At 43.4% G+C, this 20937-nt stretch overlaps 1 protein-coding gene across 2 annotated transcripts in view; it reads left to right on the top strand.

Annotated features, from left to right (window-relative positions):
• The first annotated feature begins 455 nt into the window (after positions 1-455).
• Lamp3 (lysosomal associated membrane protein 3) overlaps positions 456-20937 on the top strand; it is a 34895-nt gene continuing 14413 nt past the window's right edge. For both annotated transcript variants that reach the window (XM_042699632.1, XM_042699631.1), the window contains exons 1-3: positions 456-718; positions 11427-12157; positions 13209-13337. In XM_042699632.1, coding sequence (XP_042555566.1) covers positions 670-718; positions 11427-12157; positions 13209-13337 — 909 coding nt within the window. In that variant the 5' untranslated portion in view covers positions 456-669. The remainder of the gene's footprint in view (positions 719-11426; positions 12158-13208; positions 13338-20937) is intronic.

Here is a 20937-nt window from a genome sequence, read left to right as displayed (position 1 = left end):
GTACCCAGGTCTGCCTAGAGTTCAAGCCCCATGACAGACAATAAGAAAAGAGTTCAAAAATACACTTCTGGCTTTTTGGTGGGTAACTGGAGGTAAGAGTTTCACAAACTTTCCTACCCGGGTCTAGCTTTGAACCTTGATCACCAAGATTATAGGCATCAACCACCAGCACTAGACTCCAACTGTTATATGTTAAGACTCCTGCTCAACCTTCTAAGGGACTTTTCTCTCAGTTGATAAGGGTCTCTGGGTTTACAAACATGTGCCCACTCTGTGAGAATGAGGGGGAGCTAGCTTAGGAGAGGAAGTACTGTCAGAGACTCTCCATTTCTTGTGGAGAAGTACTTTGCCTTGGCTGGTCCCCATGCAGATCCCCGCCCCTCGGGAACAGGACAGGCAGAGGTACAAAGAGCTACTTGTGGTTTTCTTCCTGCAAACCCAGCACTCCACCGGGGCGGGCCTTTCGACCACTTGTCATAATCTTAAGTAACTTCAGTTTTTCTCAGCCACAAGCAGATCAGAAGCCGGGAGCTGAGTCGTCCCTGGTGTTCTGGGGACCTGCCCTGGAATTAACTCCAAGTGAGCAGTTTGGAAATCCCAGCTGTGACCAGCCAAGCACAGATCAGTGGAGTCCCCATTAGTGCAGAAGGTCTCCCCAAAGTGCCCGTCATGCCTTGGCAGCTCTCTGCGTCAGTGGTGATCTTCCTGTCTCTGGCTGGTGAGTGATACACACCACTTTCTGTGGTGGCCCTCTAGTCCTTTTAAATCATTCTGGTGGTGGTCCCCAGTCTATAGATATGACTTCTGCTACTATAGGTGTTTAGTCCCAAAGTATCTCCAACTTGGTCCTGTTGGAGCACACCTTGTTTTTTCAAGGGTTTTTGCAGCTTAGACTTGTTTTGGTTTAGTTAGGCAGAGTAGGTGTCAACTCCAGAAGACTGTTGCCACTGTCTAGTTGGTGCCAACATTCATTCAGAGCACCTGATTCAGGCTGCGTTTGTAGAAATCTCTTTGATTTAGGAGATGGAAAACTGAGTCAGGGTTCAGACACAGGGCTCTTGCTTTGTTATCTGGTAGGCATATCTTATTTTCCTTGTTTTACTTAAGCTCTGTTGGTCTGATATAAACAGTGAACTGTGAAGATGCATTAGATGTAGTCTGACCAGTTGCATCATTCCAGAAAGATATAAATCAGGGCCTCAAAAAGGTTTTGTTTGTTTTTTAAGAAAGAAGGAGAAGCCGGGCACTGGTGGCTCACACCTGTAATCCTAGCTACTCAGGAGGCTGAGATCTGAGGATCGCGGTTCAAAGCCAGCCCGGGCAGGAGAGACCGTGAGACTCCTATCTCCAATAAACCACCAGAAAACTGGAAGTGGCGCTGTAGCTCAAGTGGTAGAGCACTCGCCTTGAGCTGAAGAGCTCAGGGACAGTGCCCAGACAGGTTCAAGCGCCACAACCAACAAAAAAAGAAAAAGAAAACAATGAAAAATGGAAGGAAGGAAGGAAGGAAGGAGACGGGAAGGGAAGGGAAGGGAAGGGAAGGGAAGGGAAGGCAAAGCAAAGCAAAGCAAAGCAAAAAAAAATTACTCTTTCACTTCAGCTCAGAAGGCTGTCTGAGGAGCTCCTGTTCCCACCAGAGCATTCTCTGCCTAGGATGTTGAGTATTTTTTCTGCTGGTCTGCTCCTGTTACCAAATTCACTAAATAATCCCAAGTTCCTTCTAGAACTAGAACTGAATTGAGCATGTCAGAGGAGCCCAATGAGCCCACACTCTGCCCTGCTGCCATGTTCCAGGAGAGGACTTAGTGGCCCTTGTCTGGGATGTGAATGTGTGCAGTCAGGCCTGCTCCCCTAAGCCAGCCTGCTTTTCATTATGGCATGCTTTCACAGTTATTATGCCATGTTCTTTGTGGCTCAGCATAAAACTCACCTTCCTTAGATTCTATCCCCACATCACAGCAGAGTAGAGAGAGAAAGAGGGGGGGGGGGGAGAAGGGATGGAGGGAAGGGGGAGGGAAGGAGAGAGGGAAGGAGGAAAGGAGAGAGGAAGCACGCAAGAAAGGAAGGAGAGAAAGAACAAGAGAAAGCAAGGAGAGGAAGCAAGGAAGAAGAAAGAAAGAAAGAAAGAAAGAAAGAAAGAAAGAAGAAAGAAAGAAAGAAAGAAGAAAGAAAGAAAGAAAGAAAGAAAGAGAAAGAAAGAAAGGAAGGAAGGAAGGAAGGAAGGAGGAAGGAAGGAAGGAAGGAAGGAAGGAAGGAAAGAAAGAAAGAGAAAGAGAGAAAGGAAGGAAGGAAGGAAAGAGAGGGAAAGGAAAGGGGGAGGGAAAGGAAAGAAAGTGAAAAAAAGGAGAAAGGAGGAGAAGGAAAAGAGAGAAGCAAAAAAAGAAGTCATTATTAGAAACCAATAGAAAAGTAAATTATATCTACTTAGCCTACTTAGCCTCCTCAGTGACCTGCCATGGGGCCACCAAATGAAAGGCTAACAGGGACGGGTGTGTTCAGGAACCCAAGCACTGACAAGTACAGGATACATGGGGGGGGTGGGGGGGGGGGGGCTGGGAGTGCAGCTGTGCCCTTTTCTCCTTGCACTGATACAGGGTGAAGGCAGCATATGAAGCTGCTGCAGGACATAGGTGTCATGGGGCCTCTGAGGGGCCATACCTGGATAGCAGGCCTCCCCGTGGGACCCTCCCCAGGAGGAGACACTGAGAATATCCCTTAACCTTTCAGAGGTCCAGTTTCCTCACTGAGAAATGATGGCATCTTCTCCCAGGGTGCTGAGGAGACAAACCCGTATGTGTGGAAATAGGTACTTGTGCTTGGTCAGGTCAGTCCCACTTGTCTCACTGTCCTCCCAGGGCCCTCTCTGCACGCACCTCTGTAGCTTTCTTCTCAGCACACAGCACAGTGATAGTGAGACCTTGCTTGTACCTGCTGTGCACCAGGCTCCATTCATGGCTCTTCTACCTCAATATGACATTGAAAATACAGATACCACCTTCATTCCACTTTGGAGTAAATAGAGGCTTCGAGCCTAAAGAACTTGCTCACGCCAGGTGCCCACTGGTTCACATCTATAATCCTTACGACTCAGGAGGCTGAGATCCGAGGATCAAGGCTGGAAGCCAGCTCGGTAGACAAACAAGTATGACTCTTATTTCCAATGAGCCAACAAAAAGCCAGAAGTAAAGCTGCAGTTCAAATGGTCAAGTGCTGGTTTTGAGTAAAGAATCTAAAGGACAGTGCCCATGCACTGAGTTCAGGCAGAGTTTGGACAGTAAAGAAATGAATGAATAAACATACAAATAAAACTTGCTCATAATTACATGGGTGGTGACAACCTGAGCCGTGAACCTGCCTGTTCTCATGGCAACTCTCCTGCCTATAACTTGTGTGGTCTCATGAGAACACTGAGCAGTAGCTCCTTGCTTTATGTCCATCATATTGATGAAGGGCCCAAGGCAGAGGGAGGCTCAGAGGCTTCCTGTGTTACCCCAGTTAGTAGTGGCACCCCTAGTACTGGTGTCAAAGAAGCTGAGCTTTAGAGCTCAGCTGTGTACTTCTCTCCACATGATCCTGCATACAGTGTCAGGAAATATTTGTGGAATCAGATGATCAAAAGCCATGAGACACTTTGCTGGGAGAAACACAGTTCCTGTAAACCTCAGGAGTGATCTTTATCCAGGCCCTTTGCTTCCCTGGTCTCAAATTCTTAATCCTACCCCCAAATGAAAGGATTTAATTTGCAAAGTTTAGGATCAGCTACATAAAACCAATAAGCTCCAAATACCAGCACACTCTTGATACTCCTTCATGTGAAAGGAAATGCAGGGGAATATAAATCTGTGCTAGAGGATTTTCATAAAGGATCCAATGATGGATGGAAGCGGTAGCTCTGAGGATCTCAGTTCAAAGCCAGCTTGGGTAGGAAAGTCTATGAGATTCTTTTTTTTTTTGGGGGGGGGGTCAATCGTGGGGCTTGAACTAAGGCCCTGAGTGCTTTTCCCTGAGCTTTTTTGCTAAAGGCTAGTGCTCTACTTAGACACTTGAGCCACAGCTCTGCTTCTAGCCTTTTGGTGGGTGATTGGAGATAAAATTCACATGAACTTGTGATCTTCAGATCTCAGCCTCCTGAGTAATGTGAGCCACCAACGCCCACTCCAGGAGATTTTTCTCTCAAATCAACCAGCAAAAAGCTAGTGGTAGAGGTCAAGTGGTAGAGTATTAGCCTTGAACAAAAAAGCTAAGTGAGCATGGGAGGCACTGAGTTCAAGCCCCAGTGCCAGCATGCACACGTGCGCATGTACACACAGACACAGACACACACAGACACACACACACACACACACACACACACACACACACGGAATCCAGTGTCCTAACATATTTTCAACACCTCCTCATGGTTCTGCATATCTTTGAGTTGCTGGTTCATATTTTCAACACCTCCTCATAGTTCTGCATATCTTTGAGTTGCTGGTTGACTGAAGAAGAGAAAACAAAAACCAAATAGGGAAGTAGGACTTACAGTTGATGGAGGTCCTTTCCACCAGCCTTCCCAGAAGGCCTGTGACCTCATCAGTTCTACTGCTTTGTAAAATCCCATCATACATTCCTATCCAGCTAGACAGGACAGTGGACAAAGGGTTCTTAATTTCAGGTAACAAGTGCTCAATAAAACTCAGGTCTCTACTATCAAGGAAGAAGGGGAGAGTAATTTTGGAGCAGTTGGCCTGTAGACTGCCACAGGGCAAGTCCTTCTTGTTCTAGGGGACCCCTTGACTCTTTCTGCACATCCCTTCTAGAACTTTCCAAGGAGGTGCCAGGTAAATTGTTCAGGGAGCTAAAAATCTGGTCTCCTTTTCCAGATGCCAGTGGCTCACACTTGTAATCCTAGCTAGTCAGTAGGCTGAAATCTGAGGATCTGGGATCTGAAGATCACAGTTCAAAGCCAGCCAGGGCAAGAAAGTGTCATACTTAACCACCAAAAATTGGTTCACCACCAAGAAACTGAAAGTGGAACTATAGCTCACGTGGTAAAGTGCAAAAGAGCAAAAGAGCTCAAAGACAGTGCATAATCCCTAAATTCAAGTCCCAGGACCAGCATGAACACGCACACACACACACACACACACACACCAAAAAACTGATCTCCCAGGCCTGAACATAGTCTCAAGCTTTCAATTACTCCTTGCCTGTGCTCCTCAGAGGCCTTCAAACAAGTGGGATTCTCCAAGGCCTGCAAGTCTGGCTCCCCATGGATCCCCCTTTCATCCTCTTCCTCTCTTTAAGTTCTCATCATGCTGACTCCATTTTTTGTTGTTGTTGTTGTTGTTTGTTTATGGTTTTGGTTTTAATTTTGTGCTGGTCCTGGCCCTTCAACTCAGAGCCTAAGCACTGTCCCTTCGCTTTTTTACTCCAGGCTGGTGCTCTATCACTTGAGCCACAGCTCTATTCCAGCTTTTTGGTAATTAATTGGAAGTAAGAGTCTTAATTGACTTTCCTGCCCAGGTTTGCTCTGAACCTGGATCCTCAGATGTCAGCTTCCTGAGTAGCTAAGATTACAAGCAGGAGTCACCAGTGCCCAGCTTTGACTCCTTCTTGTCCTCTAAACATACATGTCTTCTGAACCTCTGTGCCCCTTCACATACTTATCTTCCTGTAGGATACTGTCCACTCGTTTGTCTATCTGAAGAATTTGGTATTGGATACACCTAACTACATTCTGTCATGGCACCCTGTGGCTGTTTCTAAAATAACTTTGTCACACAGAAGAATGTAAACTACTTCAATGTCTGCCTCACAAGAATTTGACCCTTCCCCCCCACCTTGCCAATGCTGAGCATGGAGACAACCGCAGGAGGCAGGCAACCAACTGTCTAGGAAGACACTGTCTGGGGAAAACTAAGGGGAAACTTTCAGTGGAAAACTTAAAAGGTCAACCTGGGCCTTGTGTGGCCACTGACTTTCCCAAGAACTAGGCAATGCTTCATCTCTCAGCTTCTTCTGCTGGTTGTAAGGGAACCAAAACCTTCTCACATTTGAGCAATGGATTAAGGCCTGGGACACTTGTTTTCTGAATCTGGTCCGCCTGGACAGCAGATTCTGGAAGGCTGATGGGGTTGGCCAATTACTGTGTAAACTGTAGTGCTGTGTTGTTGAGAATAAAGGGTCAAGATTCTGCTCTGCTCTCCTTCTCCTCCTGACCTCTCTGTGATAGTGACCTTGACAAATCTCCAAGAGCTAGAGACTCTCAGAGGTTAAAACTCTGCCCAATTTTGACAAAGGTTGGATAAAAGTGTAGCCATATAGAAAGGCTTTGTAAAAACAGATGATTGTGTCCCAGATTCACTGATTAACTCATACACACACAAACTTTCCGGGACATATTAGGATGTACAAAATATTTTCTTCCAACCTATTCACCAATATGGCATTTATACCGCACACTCCTAAAGGAAAAGGGAAGGGAGGGAGGGTGGAGAGGAGAGGGGGAATACTGAACTATATACTACAGTGAGCCAATCTGTAATACAACTGAAAACTTGGCACTTTTGGTCCAGCCCCTGTTTACCCAGCTTTCTACTCATTACTGTGTTAGTCAGCTTTCTGTCACTATAACAAATGCCTAAGATGATAAACTTATAAAGAGAAAAGGTTTGGGGCTAGGATATAACCAAATACAACAGTACTTGCCTAGCATACTCTAGGTCCTATGATCAGTCCCCAGCACTTCAAAACAAACAGCTAAGTGAATAGAAAAGTTTACTTTGGCTTGTGGTTGCAGAAGTTTCAGTTCATGATTGATTGGCCCTGGCATTTGGTAAAGCAAAACCATCACCATCACAGAATTGTGTGATGTAGCAAAACCACTCACCTCATAGCTGGAAAGTGAGAAAGAGACACAATGTCCTGAGAACACACACCATGACCTAAAAAAAGACCTTCTGTTAGACTCTACCTACTAAGGTTCTACCACCTTCTAATAGCACAAGCTGGGCACCAAGCCTAGAACACATGGATCTTTGGAGGATGCCACCCCAACCCAAATTGTAGCAATTACACACTTTCCTCCTCCCAAAGACACACCTGTACACCAAATCAAAACTGTCTTCCAACCACCACCCCACTAAGACTTCCATCATACCAAGCATGCTTTGCAGGAAACCATGAACCTTCTTAGAATGTGTTTCATTTGTAGAGAACCAAATCTCCTTTCTTATCTATTGGAGTTCATTTCTCCCTACTGAAAGAGGAGCTTTAGGAAGGCTATTTTTTTAAGTTTAGGAAAATCTACTCAGTTGAAATTTGCTTCTAGCACTAGTCATTCCTGGGGGCAGGAGGAGTATTTTAACAAGGATACAATGATCATCCTAAGAGAATAGGCAAGTGATAATCAGTCTCCAGAGGTTCTCTGTAAAGTTATCACTCCTTTTCCCAAGAAATTCATAGAAACTACATCTGGGAATGAATTTTCTTTCTCCATATGGATAATACAAGCTTATTTAGGGTTATTGTTTAATTCTTGACCAAAGAATCAGCACCTGAGGTTTAGCTCATATGAATTATGAAAGTAAATCTTCAACAACTGTTGAATTCTATCACAATCTTGAAGTGAAAAGTCTTTCTTGAAGCTCTACAACCAGACATAAATATCCCACATGTAAAGAGTTTATAAAGGTTTGTAAAGTAAACCTACAGTCATAAAATCTACAGCTTTTGAGACCATGTATTTATCTTATTCAAATGAATATTTAAGCTATACAAAAACACTATCTTCAATGATGATCTCACATAATTATTAATGTCATTAATAATAATTCTTTCTTTGTGTATATACTGGTACTAAGACTTGAACTCAGGATCTTGTGATCTTGCTTGGCTTTTTCCCTCAAAGCTGGCACTCTACCACTTGAGCCACAGCTCCACTTACAGCTTTTTGCTAATTAACTGGAGATAAGAGTCTCACAAACTTTTTTTCCAGGCTAGCTTCAAACCATGATCCTCAGATCTAGTTTGATTATAGGTTACAAGTGTGTGCCACCAGAGTCTGGTTTTATCAATTCTTTTTAGAAAGGAGATCCCACACAATTTAAATGAATGTTTTTTTTGTGTGTGCAGAAATAACTTATAGGTCAGAACTTTTCTTCTAGAAAATAATTGTTATTTTGGAAGGTGACCTTTTGAATGACTCACCAATGGCCACCATTATGAGTTTTCAGTGAATTCGGGTCCCTGAAGAGCACCCTGCTAGTTCTCATCCCTCTGCCTGTGTGTTTTGTCATTGTTCTTCCCAGGGACACACTCTACTCTTCCCCCAAATGCAGTGGCAGACTGATTTACATTTATAAGAGCTCAAGTCTCAACTCCAACAGTAACCAGTTTCTGTTACATAACTTTACTCAAGTTGATGGAATTTTGTAGCCTGAGTTTCCTCAATAAAAGTAGTTTGCCTCAGAGGGGTTTTGAAAGGACCAGTTAAAGAATCAACCAAACTTGACCTCAAGTTTCCTTGTATTAACCATTGAGTAATTTAGGTTTTTGTTGTTGTTATTATCTGTTAATATGGAGAAAATAAACAGAAAATTATTGAACTGCCAGGTGCTGGTGGCTCACACCTATAATCCTAACTATTCAGGAGGCTGAGATCTGAGGATAAGGGTTCAAAGCCAACCTTGGCAGGAAAGTCTTATCTTCAATTAACTACCCAAAAAGCTGGAAGTGAAGCTGTGGCTGAAGTGGTGAGGCCTGAGTACTCAGGCCGTGAGTTCAAACCCCAGGACACTGTGTGTGTGTGTGTGTGTGTGTGTGTGTGTGTGTGTGTGTGAGTGTGTGTGTGTGTGTCTGTCTGTATGTTTCTGTCTCTCTCCTTCTCTCTCTCTTATACACACACACACACACAGAAATTTATTAAACTGAATAGGAAGAAGGAGATGGAAAGATACTTATTGGTTATTTTGATAGGAGATGAGCTTTAGGATTTTATAAAACACCAGCTAGTGGCATCTTCTTTTCCTCTCTGCATGTTTCCCCAAGTCTCAACCTAGCATCCAGTAACTACAGCTTTCATGAGTTAACACAACTGAGCCACAGAGCTGAAGGGAAAGTTATCCCCAGTGTACCTGATTGTGGGTTCCAGGGCCATCATTTGCATTTGGTCCACTTTTCTGGATTGCTGTGTGTCTGGAAGGAGGAGACTATACTGGATAAAAGAGCAAGAAATCTTTGGCCCCTGATAGACAACCTCAGAAAGACTCTTTCAAGAGTAGCCACTAGATGTGCTCAATAATGATGCAGATTTTCACTGAAGCCAACTCATTTGACTCTTAGAAGAAACCTGGAGGGCCCACTTTATTATCCTCATCTACCCATTCAGTTATTTTTTCATCCAACTTGTATGTGTAAGTACTGATGACAGAAGCTGTACACACAGTTCCTACCGCTTGAGTGTTGTATGTGCATGTGTGCGCATGCACACACTCATGCATGCGATGCTTGCCTGGGTCTTGAACTCAAGACCTGAGCACTGTCCCTGAGCTTTTCTGCTAAAGGCTAGTGCACTACTACTTGAGCCACAGCTCTACTTCCAGTTTTTTGGTAGTTAATTGAAGGTTAAGAGTCTCATGGACTTTCCTACCCAGGCTGGCTTCAAGTCATGATTCTCCGATCTCAGCCTCGTGAGTTTGTAGAATTACAGACGTGAGCTACCAGTGTACAATTAGCCACTAAACCAATAAGTTAGTGATTTCTAGGGCTGAAATTCTTCTGGTATCTACACCAGGCTGGTCATGCACTATTTTAACCCTGTCTCTCTATATAAGTATAAAATGTCACTGCTGCAATGAAAGCTATATATGTATATATATTATATTATATATTATATAATACACACATATGAAGGGGGGATTGAGGGCCTATTTTATATCAAGAAGATAGGGAAGATTCTGAGGAGTTGACTGATGATTAAGCCAGGGGCTTAATTGAAATATTGGAGCAGATACACCTCCATTTTCTTTCTTAGTTGGGACAGATTGAACTGCTCAAAAAGGTTAGGGAAAGAATTGGCCGGGGCTGGGAAGGTGGCTCAGTGGTAGAGCACTTGCCTTGCATGCATGAGGCCCTGGGTTCGATTCCTCAGCACCACATAAGCAAAAAGAAAAAAGCCGGAAGTGGTGTTGTGGCTCAAGTGGTAGAGCGCTAGCCTTGAGCTGAAGAGCTGAGGGACAGCGCCCAGGTCCAGAGCCCAGGCCCCATGACCGGACCCCCCCCCCAAAAAAAAAAGAATTAGCCTATATTTAGACAAATAAGTGGCAAAATGAAAATGGAAGGGAGTATATTATGAAGAAATGAGTCTCCCACCGTTGGGATAGTTAAGTTTAGATGGAATGAACACGTGGAGAAGAGCCATAGTCACAACCCAAGCACCAGGTTAGACATGATGGCCCTCAAGACCCTCTGCAAACTTTGACTTATGAGATTCTACGAACATTAGAAAGCTCTGCAAATTCTTAGCACTGCTTCAGCTGCCTCAGATCATCACAGGAGCTGTCTACCTAGGACACCATTGTTACATGTGAGGGTGGGCAGTGGAGAGGCATTGACTTTAGTACCTAGCTGAGTGTGACCACTTTGGTGTGCTTACTACCATACCCTATGCAGACAAAGGGGTTATGTGCAGAAGCATGTGTGTAGTATCATAATGACCATGTAAAAACTATTGGTGAATGAAAAACACTACAACTGTGGTCTAGTACTAACTAGTCTTTGATTGTCTTTATTTTATTGTTACCACCTTGAGAATTTTCTTCATATTTAAAATTATATATGTTAAACTTATTTTTTGTCTACACTGGCACTTGAACTCAGGACTTGGGCATTGTGCCTTAGCTGTTTGCTCAAGACTGGTATCGCTACCACCTGAGCCACAGATCTACTTCCAGATTTTAGTGGTTAACTGCAAGTAAGAGTCCCAGGGACTTTCCTGCATGGGCTGGCTTTGAACCACAATCTCAGCCTCTAGTACCTAGGATGACAAGTATGAGCCACTAGCACTTGGCTTGCATGGTTGTTTGTGTGTGTGTGTGTGTGTGTGTGTGTGTGTGTGTGTGTGTGTGTGTGTGTGTGCTGGTTCTGAGGCTTGAACTCGGGACCTGGGCACTGTCCTAGAGCTTTTTTTGTTGTTGTTGTTCAAGGCAAACACTCTTACCTCTTGAACCACAGCTCCATTTCTGGGTGTTTGGGTAGCCTACCCAAGCTACCTTCAAACTGCAGTCCTCAGATCTCAGCTTCCAATTAGCTAGGATTAAAAGCATTAGCTACCAACACCCAGCTGCATGTTATTATTCTTAATGAACTAACAGTAAAACAAGAATGGAGGAGGAACTTTTAGTGATTGGTTAGTATCTTAACTTTTGTTTCCTAATTTACAGTAATTTTGCATGATGGCCATCAAATACAAGCACAAGTATCTTCAGAAACAAGAAGCTATCTTCAACCCAATCCAACAGCAACAGGGCAGACCACATCCAAACCTCTCCAGCAGACAACTAGCCATGTACCTCACAAAACTTCAGCAGCAACAACAACGGATGGTCACCTCACCTCTGAAACAGCTGGTGAAAATTTCAGCTCTCAAGTCTTAACACACACAACCATAAAAATCCCAACTACCACACTTCCAGTAACTACAGGAAGCCCTCCATCCACCAGCCCAATTATCTATACATTGGCTACATCTAATGATTCACACACCACTACTATGATTACTAAAGCTACCATCATTCCTGCTTCAACTACACATTCACAGCAACCCATCACCTCACCAGCCCCTACAACTGGAACAAGTCCATCCACTATCAGTTACACAGCTGGGCAAACACCCTTACCTGGTGGCCAGACCACCCTTTCAAAAACTTTGTTTACAGCACCGCCTCAAAGCACACCCTATCAGATGCCTACTTCACCTACCCATGGTGCAGGAACACCGACATCCACACACAATGCCACTCAAACAGCTGCCCCTTCCCCCACAGTTCCCAGACCCACCCTTGCCCCTCAGCCATCATTAGTCAAGACAGGAACTTACCAAGTTCTAAATGGAAGCAAGCTCTGTATAAAAGCAGAGATGGGGATAGTGCTGATTGTTCACGAAAAGGAGTTGGTAAGTTGGGATCATAGGACTGTAACACTGTCTTCAGAAAGTCTGAATAGAGTTTGCTAGGACTGAGAATTTCCTTGTACCTGTCTTTAAGGCAGATAGCTGTGAGGTGCTCCATTACAAGGTGAATCTGTTTAAGAGGATGTGCAAAAATACAAAAGAGAGGCAGACACACAATAAAACTTTCAACCTGACACCCTTCTTCTACCTAGGGGAAAAGGTTGGAAAGAGTTGGAGGTAGCACAGCCCTGCCTCTCTGTGTAACTTCCCAATCGCAGACCCCTCCTGTGAAATGAGAAACTGAAATCTAATGTTCCCCCTGGATCCTACCTGTTGTGATATTAGTATGAAAATTCAAATGAACAAGAACTTCAGGCCAGGTGTTGGTGGCTGATACCTGTAATCTAAACTATTCGGGAGGCTGGGATCTGAGGATCATGATTTGAAGCCAGCCCACTCAGACAAATCTGTGAGACTCTTGCCTCCAGTTAGCCAACAAAAACCTAGAAGTAGAGATGTACATCAAGTGGTAGAGCTCCAGTCTTGAGCAGAAAAAGCCAAGCAAGAGTGTGAGGCCTTAAGTTTAAACCCCTGTGCTGGCACAAAACAAACAACAATGACAACAAAGCCACCAGAACATCAAATAGAGCATTTTGAGTATCTGATTTATTAATAAATCAAAATAATGGTTTTATGTTCCAGACAGTTTTTATGATTTGAAATGAAACTTCCACCTCTAGGTTTTTATTTAAGTCAGAAGTACCTTCTCTTAGCCCCTTGCAACATGTTTAACTTTTTAAAAAAAGCTCTATGTGGCTTATCAGCAACATACCTGCCATGAGTTACCTATCAAGGAGCTGCAGCTCTCTTGTGGGCACTCTTTCTAGAAAGAAACCTGTGAGCAAGACTGTGGAGATGAAAAAAGTCTCACCCATCTGGTTTGATTTTGCTGTTCTCAGGTGAACATCCACCTAGCTAGTCTGTGTGTCTAGGTTCCCAACTTGAGTTTCATTCTGCCTCCATGGAGCTGATCTGTCTATCTTATTTGGCTTAGGTTTTTTCACCTCAGAAATACTTCAACGTCGATCCTAATGTAACCCAAATCTCTGGAAAATGTGAGTCCCGAAAATCGAAACTTGTCTTGAGCTTCCCAGGCGGATCTGTGAATTTCACATTTACTAAGGTGAGGCATGAGCTCCTTCGCCCTGCTTGGCTCTGACTTCCCTTGGCGTCCCTCCGCAGTCACAGGTCTCCACTTCATCTGGGCCCAGCGGAAGAATCTGGAGATCTTTGCTGATAAGGATGAAGGGCTGGGGGATGGAGAGAGGGAAGTGTGGACATCTGTTTACTTTCTTCCTTCTCCAGCCTTCTCTGTACAGGCCCAAGAAGGGCTCCAGGGGCTCTTATGGGAAACTTGGCTTTTGAGGAACCTGGTCTCTAGTGCCCTTTACAAACCACCAAAAGAGGAAGTTGTGTAGATTTAAAATAAAATTGTAGAAATTCCCAGTGGATACCACATAAAAAGGATGAGTTGAAGATCAAACGTCAGAATGGGTTATTTCCAACCCCAGAAGGCAAAATTAAGGGACTAATGAAACTGGGTTTTCCAGACCATATTTTGGGTGTATGTGGGTAGACAACACAATAAAGTGGAAAGTGGGTGTTGAGGTAAGAGTCAGCAGCATATCTGATTCTGCCACTGGCTTTTCACGTGACTGTGAGCAGCCTCCTTAACCTCTCCAAGCTTCGCTTTATCACTTGAAAATATCACCTCTATAAAGAGTATGCTCAATAGATAGGACATGGTAGGTATTTACTAGTAATAGCTATAATTACAGTAACCAGAGCAAACAAATGTCTTAGGAGTCTTAGAAGCCTGGTAGGCCCACCCTCCTGGGGAGACTCACCCATGTGGCCTGTGCTGAGACTCTACCAGCTCTATGACTCCGGCTATGTGGGGCCATTTTCCCCAACTGTGGAAATGATTACATGATTGCACCTACCAACTAGGACTGTTTGGAGGATTAGAGGTGTGTTTAACTGGGCACTGGTGGCTCACACTCATGATCCTAGCTACTTAGGAGGCTGAGATCAGACAATCACTGTTCAAAGTTAGACAAGGCAGAAAAATCTGCTATTAACCAGAAAAAAGCCGGAAATGGAGATATGGCTCAAGTGGTAGAGCACCAGCCTTAGCAAAAAAGACAATTGAAAGCGTGAGGCCCTGAGTTCAATTCATAGTATCAATACACACACTCACGTATGTGAGTAAACTTGCTAGTACAGTGCTTGGTACAAAAGATAAAAATATAAGAAATCTATTTAAAGTTCTTCATTAGCCCTTATTCATGATTCTAGATTGACCCATACTTTATTCTGTGTGGCAGAACAAGCGTTCCGATGAGCTGAGCAGGCAAAGAAAGGTGAGGAAAGTAGGACAGAAGATGGATCCAAATTTTCAAAGTTCCCTTCTTTGTACAATTAAGGCAGAGGAGACTTCCTTATCATGTGAGCTAAAACTGACTTGTGTAGGGATCTGACCACTATCTATCTCTCTCCTGACTTCTGGGCAGGTCAGATAAGCAAATGAGTTTTGGCTTGTTAGCCTGGAACTTCAGTGAGAGTGACCTACTTTTAATTTATCTGTTGGGTCCAATTCAGGAGCTCAATCCAAAGTAATGGCTTTCTGTACATTTTGTTTGACAGTTTAGTTTCTTCAGTAAAGGGTAGTGGTGATGCACACTTTTCTTTAAAAAGTAGAGATACACTGGAAAAGTCACAGGAGTCTCTCTAGTACCCTCGGAAAGGCATAATCCCTCACTTAGAAGCCATTCAGAGCAAAGAAAGTGCTCTATCTCTGGACAAAATCATAGAAGGGTCCATATTTTCTTTAAAAACCCACTTTTGGCCCAGCACCAGTGGTTCATGCCTGTAATCCCAGCTACTCAGAAGTCTGAGATCTGAGGATCACAACCAAAGACAGGGCTGGAAAGTTCATGTGAATTTTATCTACAATTAACTACCAAAAAGCTAGAAGCAGAGCTGTGGTTCAAATGGTAGAGCACTTGCCTTGAGCAAAAAAGGGACATTGTCCAGGCCCCAAGTTCAAGCCCAGGAACCAACAAAAAATAAGTTAAATAAAGAAAACCCTATGTCAGAGGATATAGATTTATTATTCCTCAGATTCCACTTCCACCTAGAGCCTCTCCCAAGCCCTGAGTGAACAATGGCGTCAGGGATGCAGCAGAAATCTCTGCGTCTGTCTGCAGCACACTATGGCAGCTGCCTAGGCCTTGGGTGGAACTGCAAATGGGAGTTTCTTTGGCTGCCTTCCAAAGTCTCTTCTCTGCCTCCCCAAGTTTCCACCCTGCCCATCTGAAACCTTCAAGCTGGACTGTCACCAAACTCCACCACATGTTGGATTTTGTAAAACAAAAATGTATGTCCCTGATTTTTGCTCCTTTCATACACATGGGTTGGAAAGGAGGGTCCAGAAGGATCTAGAACTCCAGTTGACCCTCCCTCCTCCTTTCCCCATACACCTTCGTGAACTCCTTCATCTCTAGTGTTGCTCAAGCAGCCCACTTAGTCACTCCACTCTCCAACACAAATTGTCCAGGCAGCTGACTCAGATTCCAGAACTGGAGGAAAGCAAAAGCCTTTGAGAAAGTCAAAATCCCTGCCAGCCATCATCCTCTTGGGGACTTTCTGCATTTCAGAGAACTGGCTTAAATTAAACAGGCCATAAATTAAAGGGCTGCGTGAGCTAAGCCTGTAATGCAACGAATGAAGCAGGCTAGTGAAAACAGTGTTTTTTGAACTAGAATTGTAGTTTAATGGTAGAGCACCAGCCTTGAATGAAAAAGCTAAGGGAAAAAAAAAAAAAGCTAAGGGACAGTGCCTAGGTCCTGAGTTCAAGCCCTAGTTCTGGGGCGTGCGTGTGTGCACGTGCGCGCGCGCACACACACACACACACACACACACACACACACACGACACAGTCTGTCCTTAGCTCCAGCTATGGTACCAGTTACAGGGTTGATGACTAACTCTGGGATTTGTCACAATCTTTTATGGAGACATTTATATATTCTTGAAGGTCAGCTGTCCATTGTGAGTGGCTGCCTACAGTATCAGCTGTTAAATAACTTACATATATAGTTATCACAATGCAAAGCTAGTGTTTCCAAATTGTTTGTGTGATTATTCAAGCGAAGTCAGAAATCCAATGTCTTCAGAAAAGTACATTATTTTAAATGTTAGTAACGTGTTTTAAAATTTGAACATCATGCTAGCCAAATGAAACTCAGCTGAGGGCCAGATTTAGCCTATAGGACTTGATTCTGTGGCTTCTGCCTTAACAGATATATTGTGTAAAAATAGCCAGACAAGAAGAAAACCACCTAGATTTTTCTAAAAGAGAAATGAGCTCTTTACTTCATTTTACTTTTCTTTTGTTGTTTGTTTGTGCTAGTATAAGGCTTGAACACAGGGCCTGAGTACTGTCTCATAGCTTTGTTGCTCCAAGTTAGCATAGGAAAGCCATAGATTTACTTCCAGATTTTTTGCTAGCTAATTGGAGATAAGCGTCTCACAGACTTTCCTGCCCAGGTGGACTTTGAACAGTGTTCCTCAGATCTCAACCTCCAGAGTAGCTTACAGACATGAATCACCAGCACTTGGCTTCAACCAAGTTTCAACCTACTGTGGAAGAAATACAATTCTTCCCAACCCTCACAAGTCTGTCCCCAGCTTATGGAGCAGATTCCTGTAACAAAACACAGATTCATAAGAGAGAAGACAAGCAAATGTGTACAGCACACATTACTTGGGAGAAACCTCCATGAAAGATGGTTTGAAGCAATGACTTAGAACTCAGGCTTATGTGACAACTTCAGCAAAGAGCAGTAGATTTTAGAGAAGTAGCAAGACAAAGAAAGCAGCCTTTGGCTTACAGGGATAAAAAGTTCAGGAAAGCAAATATGTGGGGAAACTAATGGTAGGGGAAAGTAATGGAGTCTCTGGTGTGGTGTCTCCAGAAGACAGGGGTCTCCAATGTCTCCAATGACTACTTTCGGTCCTTCCTGATGGGCAGGAGAGGAGGTGATGAATGTATTAGTCTATGTCTTGCCTCTGGGTAATCAGGGAGGGAAGAACACTCTTCTGAAGCTGCCTCTTCTCAGCTGTCTTCAGCTCAACCATGCTTCATGTCAAAAAAAAAAAAAAAACAACCCACTGCTCTCTCCCAGACCTTAACAATGAGTTAGGCAGATGGGGAACAACAAAAGACCCAAAGCTATAGTTCCCAGGATTACAAGGGCAGCAAGATGGAGACGAGGAGAGATGAAGGAGAATAGCCAGTTAGCAGTTGCAGGTCAAACCAACAACATTGTTTTGCATTCCTGAATGTATGTTAAAACCATGGCCAAAGTTCTCTCATTACCTCCTTAGAGATGCGCCACATCCTGCTTTAGTCCCAACAAGCACAGAAGCAACAATCAGACCTGTGGGCCATCCTATCCCAAAGCTTCCCTGCTTCACATTGTCCCGCCCCTCTCCTCCATAACCAATGCAGTCTCCATAGAAACAGCTAATGCTTTCCTTCCTCAGAAGGTCATTATGGAAATATTCTTAGTGTTAAGTCTGGTGGACTTCTCTCTAAGCCTGTGACTGGAAATTGAGAGAAACTGTCCCCCAGACATGCTCCTTTTCCCGGCTAGCATCTGTAATGGCTTCACAAACTGTATTTCAAAGTTCCCTCCACCTCAAACAAGAGGTTTGCTATAACAATTTGTTAGGTTTCTGGGAGATTATAAAGGTGCTGAGTATAATATTTGGTCTATCATGGCAGGAGGTGGGGGGAGAGGGTGTGAGGAGAAGGATAGTTTCCTGTCTCATTTTTATCAGCTCTAGCTAGCTAGCTAGCTATTGTACTGGTACTGGTACTGGAACTCAGGGTGTAGGCACTGTACCTTGGCTTTACTCTGTTCAAGAATGGTGCTCTACTACCTGAGCCACAGCTTCACTCCTGGCTTTTGGCTAGTAAATTAGAGTAAGAGTCTCATGGACTTTCCCATCCAGGCTAGCTTCAAACCTCAATTTTCAGATCTCAGCCGCCTGGAATAGCTAAACTTATAGATAGATGTGAACCACTAGTGTCCAGGTTAGTTTCATCTTTTTTAAGACCTGAAAACCTTTCCCTCTCTGTCTTATTTGATTAGGGTGTCATACTTACAGTTCTTCAGACCCTTCAAGTTCAAGATAAATATACCCTCATCTCCTCACTTCTTTCCTGCCCTGTTTGTTTTAGGACATCCTTCTGGAATTCTGTCTGGAGTTTACTCTTAATCTACCAGTTCCACATCTATAGTTTTGCCAACCTCTCATAGGAAATATTCAGATACATTTTGTCAACTGTGACATGCTCATAGAAATGCCAGATTTTCATAGATGCAGAAGATCAGGGAGCTGTTAGAGGAAAGGGAAGATGCCAGGAAGCCTCTGAGAGGCTGAGTGGCCTTGGTCTGTACCGATGCCCTTTAAATCAGTCTCATACTGCAGCCTAAGCAATTCCTAAACACAAAACCCTGCTTCAAATGCTTTGATGGCTTCCTTTTGATTTTTTGATGGAGCAGGGGTCTTGTAACCCTGACTGTGGGTCCTAAGGTTCAGGTCTTTTATTATGCTAAATGGAAACCCAATTAAGTAATATCCCTCAAAAAATGGTATGTGAAAGTAACCCAAAAAGGGCCTGAGTCGCAGCTGGTTTTCCCTAAAGCATATGCATGGCCTGAGCATATTATTCAAATTCCCTTCAAAACTGCCAAGACTGAATGCCTTGAAGAAGGACAGCCTAGTTTGGTCCCCTTCCAGGACCTGGAAACAATCCTAACATAGAAGGTATATAAAACATATATATCCGGGACTGAGGGACAGACAACTAGAGCTCACATCTTCCCCTGTCACCTCTTCACACTGTGACATTGGGTAAGTCACTGAACCTATGTCTCCTCTCATAGTTGGGAGGATTAAATATGGAAATGCCTGCTACAGTGCCTCACACAAGGTTAACCAGTCTGTGATAGGTGAAACCAATGAATTAGATGATCTAGAGTTCAGTGTATCTATAGCAAAGCCCCTCCTTACAAAAGCATGTTGCATTGTGCAATGAATCACCATTTCGTCGATAAATAATATAACATGGACTCTACCATGGTATAGATTATTATTGTTAAATTCTATTTGTAACTAGATTTATCTATAACTAATTTGATTTCAGATTATAATTTTAGTTACTCTTTTTTTCATACATCTTTCTTGTGAGAATGCTGTAGATCATCAAACTTAAAAAACAGAAATAGGCTGGGTGTGTTGCTCAGGTATAGAATGTGTATTTAGCATGCATGAGACACTAAAATTTGAGGGAATTTTTTTTTTGCTTAACTTTAACAGAGGCTAAGCTCTAGGGACAGAGACTCAATTTCAAGACTATATTTTTGGGGCTGGGAAGATGGCTCAGTGGTAGAGCGCTTGCCTTGCATGCCTGAGGCCCTGGGTTTGATTCCTTAGCACCACATAAAGCAAAATGAAAAAAGCCGGAAGTGGCGCTGTGGCTCAAGTGGTAGAGCACTAGCCTTGAGCTGAAGAGCTGAGGGACAGCGCCCAGGCCCAGAGTTCAGGCCCCACGACTGGACCCCCCCCAAAAAAAAGTCTATATTTTTGGACTATAAACTAATAGAAAGATTTCCTGAAATTAAGTGATCGATACAATGGAAGAAAAAGAGAAGGAGGAGGAAGAGTAAGAGACAGAAGAAGAGGGAAAAAAAGAGAAGAAAGAGGAAGAAGGGCTACTATAGCCCTGGATTCAATATCCAGCATGAACAAAAGAGAAAACAGAAGAAGAAAAAAAGAAAAGAAATTCTCTCTTCTATTTGCTCTTTTTTTTTTTTTGTCAGTCATGGTGCCTGAACTCTGGGCCTGGGCACTGCCCCTCAGCTCTTCAGTTCAAAGCTAGCGCTCTACCACTTGAGCTACAGCGCCACTTCCGGCTTTCCCCCAATTTAATTCCCTTGAAGGGTTCATGTCCCCTATCATTCAAGAGGTTAAAGGGCTATTTTGTAGTTGAGTTGGTTTGTTTTTCCAAAAGGACAATCTCTAGATAAAATGCAGGGCACTGCTTTGTGTTTCAAAATGGGTCTTGTTCTGTGGTAAATGGTTTCTCCTTAGAATCCCCCCTGGTAACCCTACTTAAACAGTTTAGAAACATGGATTTACTAATCTCTCCAGAGTAAATAACATCCTACCCAGAAAAAATGCACATCTGGTTTTATATTCATTATTTTTCCCCAGAGGATTTGTGAACTCCATTCATTCTATCCAAGTAGCCTCAGGTTAAGAACCACCACATCTTGATGTTATTTACTTATAAAGGCTCATGTATGGCCCTCCAACCCCTATACCCTCCAGATGAACTTATATTTTAACAAGGAAACTTGGACACCATAGACCAAATGGACTTGACAGACATCTATAGAATACCCAGTAGCTACTCAGTACATATTCTTCTCAGAAACCCATGGAATTTTCAAAAAAAATAGATCATGTTCCAGGACAGAAAGTCAGTCTTAGCAAATGTAAAAAAATTAAAATATTTCCCTATGTTCTATCAGACCATAGTGGAATTAAAACTAGTAAGCTAGGAATGTGGCTTAGTGGTGTAGTGCTTGCGTAGCATGCATGAAGCCCTGGGTTCAATTCCTCGGAACCACATAAACTGAAAAGGC

Source organism: Dipodomys spectabilis, unplaced genomic scaffold, assembly GCF_019054845.1.
Source record: "Dipodomys spectabilis isolate Male_0828 unplaced genomic scaffold, ASM1905484v1 ptg000260l, whole genome shotgun sequence".
NCBI classification, from domain to species: Eukaryota; Metazoa; Chordata; class Mammalia; order Rodentia; family Heteromyidae; genus Dipodomys; species Dipodomys spectabilis.
Note: the sequence above shows the minus strand (reverse complement) of the source record. Positions and strands in the feature narration are given on the sequence as shown.